Below are 7,000 nucleotides of genomic sequence, written 5' to 3' on the forward strand. Positions count from 1 at the left end.
TTTATTTTTTTTTTTTATTTTTTCTATTTAATTTTTTATAATATTTTTCCATTTATATATTTAAAAAATTATATATGAAATAAGAATTTTCAGAATAATTTTTTTTTTTTTTTTTTAATTTCTTTTAATTAAATTTTTAATATGGTGTGTTATATATAGGAAAATATAACATTAGTTGTATTTTTTTTCTTTTCATACGGAACTGATTCAAATAATAAGCATTCTTTATTTTAATTATATATATGTGTAATTTATAATTCTATATTCTTTTTTATGGTCATTTTATTTTATTTGTTTATTTGTTTATTTTTTTTTTTGTTTTTGTCTATGTATTTGAAATGCATTGTTCATCAAATATATAAATTGTTACTTTTGAAAAAATCGAAAAATAATAAAATAAAGAACAAAACCATATACCTCTGCATGTAAATATATATTATATATATATATATATTTTTTTCCTGTTTTTAATAAGATGAATTTATTAGCAATTTTTTTGACTAAGTATGTAGAGGATGTTATTTTCCTTTGTAATGCCACAGATTTAAATTCGTTAGAAAAAAAAAAATAATAATAATAAAATAAATTAAATTATACGTTGTATAACTATATGATTGGTTTAAGAATATAAAAATATATATATATATATATATATTTTTTTTTATTTACATAACATTTTACATATAATATTTTCTCTTTAATATTTTATTTAGTTATTCTTTTATAAAAAAAAAGGCATTTAAAGAAGCCGCTTTTTTTGTTGCTAGAACTATTCCATCACGGGTTTGTGAAAATTATTTTATATTAACCTATTAAATTATATCCTATTATATTTAATGTTAATTTATATATATATATATATATATTTATATTTATTTATATATATATTATTTTATTTTTTTTTTTTTATTGATTAGATAGAATATAATACAAAAGAAATCATAACTCATGAAAATAATACAGTTTTCGCTTTTAAATATGAAGACAATATTTGTCCTATAGTAATAGCTACAGATGATTATCCTGAAAGGTATTATAAATATATAATATTTTTTATTTTTTATTTTATATACTTCATATTGTTATTTGTGTTATTACTATTCAGGGTTGCTTTTTATATGATAAATGAAATTTATAGAGATTTCGTAAGTACCATTTCCAAGGAAGAATGGTCTAGTGTAAAAGAAGACAATAAAATTCCGTTTAATTTGTATACATATTTAACAAAATATAAGGTACACAAAATATATACACATAGATATATATATATATATATATATATATATATGTATGTGTGTGTGTATTTACTTATATCTGATCATATTTATTAAGTATAATCAAAAAAATACTTCATATACTTTCTTTTTTTTTTTTTTTTTCTGCAAATATAGGACCCTTTAAATTGCGACGCTATAACCCAAACAAATATAAAAATTAATGAAAATATTGTATATTTAAAAAAAAAAATATATATATATAATATTTATATGTTAATTATTATATGTGAATTTTTTCAAAAACAAAATTTTTTTGTTCATTTAAATTATATTTTTTATCATTTAATTTTTTATGTCTTCTCTTTTTTTTTTTTTTTTTTTTAAAGGAAAAAGTTAGAGTAACGATGGATGCTCTTATAAGGAATAGAGATAATTTGGACGTCCTTGTTGATAAGAGCAAGGATCTTTCATGTAATGATTAATTAAAATACATACGCAAATATGCATATAATATATATATATATATATAATGTAATATATGGATTTTTATTTTTTTATTTTATACTTTTATATTTTTAGCAACGACAAAGCAGTTATTCAAACAAAGTAAAAAACTCAAGAAGAAGCAATGTTGCAGCATTATGTGATATATATATATATATATATATATATATTATGTAAATTTTAATTTTATATTTTTTTAGTTATTTTTATTATGAATTTTTCTTCTTATATTTATTTATTTATTTATTTTATATACTATTTATGTAATACTTATTTCATTCTTAATTTGATTTTACTCATTTGTTTTTTTATATTTTTATTATTTTTAAATTAAAGCACAAAAATGTGAACGTATATGAAAATTTTAACATTATAAAATATTGAATCATATATAATAAAAAGACAACAACAATTAATATTAAAAGAAAATAAATATGTACTAAAATATATATACATATATATATATATATCAATACTAGATTATTTAACAACATACATAATATATGTATATTACATTTTTTTTTTTTTATGTCTTTCATTTTTCAAATAATAAAATGATTGAAGAGGAGAATAATAAAAAAAACTACAGTCCAATTACACAAAGTTTATATTTGAAATTAAAGAACCCTATAAGCTTACATGTAAATGTTGAAAACTCTCCAACATCAAGCGAAAAAAAAAGAAGAATCAATTATAATAGAATAAGTTTCAGTAGTTTTTCAAATACTACATGTAGTGATATATTAAAATTAAATAAATATTTAAATATAGAAAATAACATATTGTTATTAGCTTTAAATAATTACTCTTTTAAATTTGGATTAATAAATAAATTAGATTATAAAATACAAAGTTTAAGGTTACCTCACATTGAAATAATCGAACCATGGAAAGAATTAGACTATTTATTTCCCCCATATAAAAATTATAATATTATAGAAGAATGTATCTATTACTCTTTTACAAATGTATATAAATTAGATTTAAAAAATAAAGATATATTTATACCTTTTTCTAGTAAAAATAGTATGAATGATTTCTCAAGTATTGGAGATATTTTATTTGAATCTTTTGAGGTTAAAAGTATTTGTTTTAAAGAGCCGTCTTTTGTTTCTTCCCTCATTATTTTAGAAGAACTTAAAAATGAAAAAGAGAAATTCTCATTTTATAATGAAGATATCAAAGAAAAGGAAAATAATTATCATAACAATAATATGAAGGATAATAACCAAAGTGATCAAAAAGATGAAAAGAATATACCAAATATATACGATAATTCACAAAGGAATTATACAATAAATAATATAAAATATAATAAAAAAAATAATGAATACTCAAATGAATGTCTAATACATTTAAAAGAGTTGAATCTTTTCAATTTTACTGCTGTTATTGTCAATATAGGAAGCACAAAAACGAGTTGCACCCCTATAATTAATGGTATACCCTTACTTGATCTTACTGAAATTTATTATATAGGAGGATATGATATAGATAATCAAATATATGAAGAAATGAAAAAACATGAAAAACATCAAAAAGAAATATCTATAGATATTGCAAAAATTGCTAAAGAAAAACGTATCTTTACGCCAAGAAATAAAGAAGAATGTGAATATTTATCTATGCTTTATAAGAAAAATCCTAAGAATTATTTTATTAGTCCTTTTGAATTAAATGTTAATAAAATATTTGAATCAGCAGTTAATTCTACTGAAATATTCTTCTCTCCATATGCTCTAGATAACTATGTTAAAACAGACAGTTATAAAAATTTACATTCCTACGATTTCAATTTTAATTTCTTATTTGTAGGAAATACATTACCTACAGTTATATATAACACTATACAAAATTGCCCAATAGATTATAGAAAGGAATTGCTAAGAAATATTTATCTTACAGGAGGTTCGAGTATTATAAGAGGTTTTAGACAAAGATTAGAAAATGAACTCTATCAATTAATAAACAATGTCAATTTTTATAATAAAGCTTGTATTCAAGTTCATCTATTTAAAAGGAAATTATTACAGAAATATGCTATATATTCAGGATCTCATTATTTTCTAGAAATTTTCAATTATGATTATTACAGTGTTACAAGGCAAGATTATCAAGAGGAAGGGGAACGCATCTTAGAAAAATTTAGTTTACAAGGCAAATTATTGTATTAGTTGGAAGTATTATAAGTAATATAATATGTACATATATATATATATATATATATATATATATATGTGCGTTATTGAAATAAAAACTTCTAATGCTATCTATACAAAAGTCATAAATGAATTTATGTCTACATATTATTATATATAGGTTGATGTATATATCATAAAATGGAATAAAATAGAATAATTTGTTTTAATTTAAAAAAAATATAATCATTACGAAATAAATTCACATAACTAAATATATATATATATATATATATATATATATATATATATATATAAAGAAAATAAAAAAATCTTTTGGACTGTTCCAAATATTTATAAATATTTATTCATCTATAAATAACATGTAATATAATTATACATTTTATTTTCATTTAAATAATATATGACCTTATATTTTTTTTTTTTAATTATTTCTACACATACAAAAAAAAAAAAAAAAAAAAAAAAAGCAAAAAATTAAAATCTTTTCAATATATATTTGATTTTGATTTTGATTTTGATTTTGATTTTTTTTTTTTTTTTTCCCTATTCTTTTACGGCTAAAATATGTATATATATATTTTATTTTTTTATTAAATTTTGTTTTAATAGTAATTTATTAAATATTTTTTTCTATACCATAACAAATATAATATTATATATATATAAAATATACCTATATTTTTATATGGTTTTTAAGGAAAGTCCAATAAATATATAATATATATTAATATAAAAATTCTTATGCATATTCTATTGTCAATTATTACATATAAGATATTTAATCTAAAGATTCATAGCTATTTGTTTTAGTACTTAACAAGAATATAATTATAAATAAAGTATATAATATAAAGAATAAAATATTTAAAATAGTTTTTAAGATTAAAAAAGTATTTTTACAAAATATCAGTGCAACTATCTAAATATATATATATATATATTATATTTTTTTTCTACGTTTACAACATTTTAAATATTATCAATTCTTGAATAGCAAAAGAATCATCTCAAAATATATAACAACAAAATATACATATTATATGTATATTTTCAAATAGATCATTATAAGTACAATACATATTTACAAAATAATAAAATATATATAATTTTGCAGATTGCCTTTTAAAAGAAAAAGAGAAAAAAAAAAAAATTGAAAATAAATAAATATATAAATATATAAATATATATAAATATATATATATATTTATATTTATATATTTATATTTATGTAATATACATGAATGTATTCACAAAAAGAAGCTTCTTTTCCTTTTTTGTTGGATCCCTTGTAGGACTATGTTTTAGTTATGTTCTAACTAATAAGAAAAATATTAACGAATTTATAAAATATGCAATAAAATATGTAACACATAAAAAGAGTAAAAAAAAAAAAAATAATAATAATAATAGTATACCTGACGAATGCCCAGGTTTAGATAGCGAACAGGCTGGTAAATCTAAAGTTTGTGAAGGATGTCCAAATAGGAAAATATGTAATGATCCAGAATTAAAAAAAGAAAAAGAAAAAGAAAGAAATCAAATATTTAATGAGGTTCAAGAAAATTTAAAAAATGTCAAGTTCAAAATTTTGATATTATCAGGTAAAGGAGGTGTAGGAAAATCAACTGTAGCTGCACAATTAGCTTTTGCATTATCATATTTAAATTATGAAGTTGGATTATTAGATATAGATATATGTGGTCCATCAATTCCAGTTTTAACTAAAACAATAGATCATGATGTAAATTATAGTATGAATGGATGGGTACCAATTTATAAAAATAATTTATCAATAATGTCTGTAGGGTATTTATTACCAAATTTTGATGATCCTGTTATATGGAGAGGTCCTAAAAAGAATGGATTAATAAAACAATTTTTATGTGACGTATACTGGAAAAATTTAGATTTTCTTATTATTGATACACCACCAGGAACTAGTGATGAGCATTTAACTATTTGTTCTTATTTAAAAGATAATTTAGATGGTTGTATAATAGTAACTACTCCTCATATATTATCTATATGTGATGTTAAAAAAGAAATCGAATTCTGTAAAAAAACAAATATTCCAATATTAGGTATTGTTGAAAATATGTATCAATCAATTTTTGTATCAAATTATACAGTAAAAAAAATGTGCTCTGATATGAATGTGCATTATGCTGGAAAAGTTACATTTCATCAAAATTTAATTGAAGCTTGTCAACAAGGTGTTGGGTGTTGTGATATAGATCCATATAGTTCTTCATCTAAAGAATTATTTCATCTCTGTAATATTCTTATACAGCAAATTCAAAAGAGATACATGTTACTACAAATGGGTACTAATAATGATAATAATAATTTCGTACATCCAAATAGTGATAATCAAAAACTGACATATCAGGAAGAAGAAAATGAAAGTAATCTCAATAAAAATTCTAATAAATTAAGCAAATATAATGAACTAAATTATGACCATGCTAATTTATCAAAACTTCAAATGCTAGATAAATTGTTAAGTGAAATAAATCCCTTCCTTGGGGAGAAAAATGAATAATAAAATGACACCATATGATGTCAAATTGAAATGACTTAATAAAAAATTAATATATATATATAGATATATGTGTATATGCATAAATACAAATATGTCTTTTTAAAAGAACGTTCATTATGTATTGATAAAAAATATGTATATATATATATATATATATATATATATGATCATACAAAAAAAAAAAAAAAAAAAAAAAAAGAAAAAGAAAAATTAATAAAAGAAATGAAAAATGTCAAAATAATAACATGGTATTCATGTTTCCAAATTAAAAGATTTATATAATTATATTTATTTATTTTGTTATATATATATATATATATATATATATATATATATTTTTCTTTTTTGGTATCTATATTTTTTAAATTATAACATTTTGAAATTTATTAAAATTTTTATGTTTATTTTATATATTATTTAAAAAATTAAAATTTCAATTTGTTACTTTTTCGGATCCTGATGTTTTGGATTTATAATACCTAAGAAGATTTAAAAGATATAAAAGGGTATATATAATGTGACCATATGGAAATAGGCACAAAAATTAAATAAATATATAAATAAATATATAAATA

General features: G+C 18.8%; 4 protein-coding genes across 4 annotated transcripts in view; 3 read left to right on the plus strand and 1 right to left on the minus strand.

Moving 5' to 3' along the window:
- Positions 1-475: 475 nt before the first annotated feature.
- Positions 476-1,864, plus strand: PADL01_0909800 (SNARE protein; the record flags this gene model as incomplete). Its single annotated transcript, XM_028681766.1, has 7 exons — positions 476-552; positions 714-783; positions 918-1,030; positions 1,106-1,235; positions 1,392-1,448; positions 1,604-1,688; positions 1,797-1,864. The coding sequence occupies 7 exons, from the start codon at positions 476-478 to the stop codon at positions 1,862-1,864; spliced, it is 600 nt and encodes a 199-aa protein (XP_028538112.1).
- A 411-nt stretch (positions 1,865-2,275) lies between these two features.
- Positions 2,276-3,895, plus strand: PADL01_0909900 (actin-like protein, putative; the record flags this gene model as incomplete). The annotated part of the gene is made up of 1 exon (XM_028681767.1): positions 2,276-3,895. One exon carries the CDS (start codon positions 2,276-2,278, stop codon positions 3,893-3,895), a length of 1,620 nt encoding a protein of 539 aa, XP_028538113.1.
- Positions 3,896-5,120: 1,225 nt separating this feature from the next.
- Positions 5,121-6,425, plus strand: PADL01_0910000 (cytosolic Fe-S cluster assembly factor NBP35, putative; the record flags this gene model as incomplete). The annotated part of the gene is made up of 1 exon (XM_028681768.1): positions 5,121-6,425. The coding sequence occupies one exon, from the start codon at positions 5,121-5,123 to the stop codon at positions 6,423-6,425; it is 1,305 nt and encodes a 434-aa protein (XP_028538114.1).
- A 433-nt stretch (positions 6,426-6,858) lies between these two features.
- The window catches only part of PADL01_0910100 (DNA primase large subunit, putative), a gene marked incomplete at both ends in the record, with an annotated part of 1,758 nt that continues 1,616 nt past the window's right edge, over positions 6,859-7,000 (minus strand). Inside the window, one exon of the mRNA XM_028681770.1 lies at positions 6,859-6,904. Within this exon, the coding sequence (XP_028538115.1) occupies positions 6,859-6,904 (46 nt within the window). The remainder of the gene's footprint in view (positions 6,905-7,000) is intronic.

Source organism: Plasmodium sp. gorilla clade G2 (genome assembly GCF_900097015.1).
Source record: "Plasmodium sp. gorilla clade G2 genome assembly, chromosome: 9".
NCBI classification, from domain to species: domain Eukaryota; phylum Apicomplexa; class Aconoidasida; order Haemosporida; family Plasmodiidae; genus Plasmodium; species Plasmodium adleri (nom. inval.).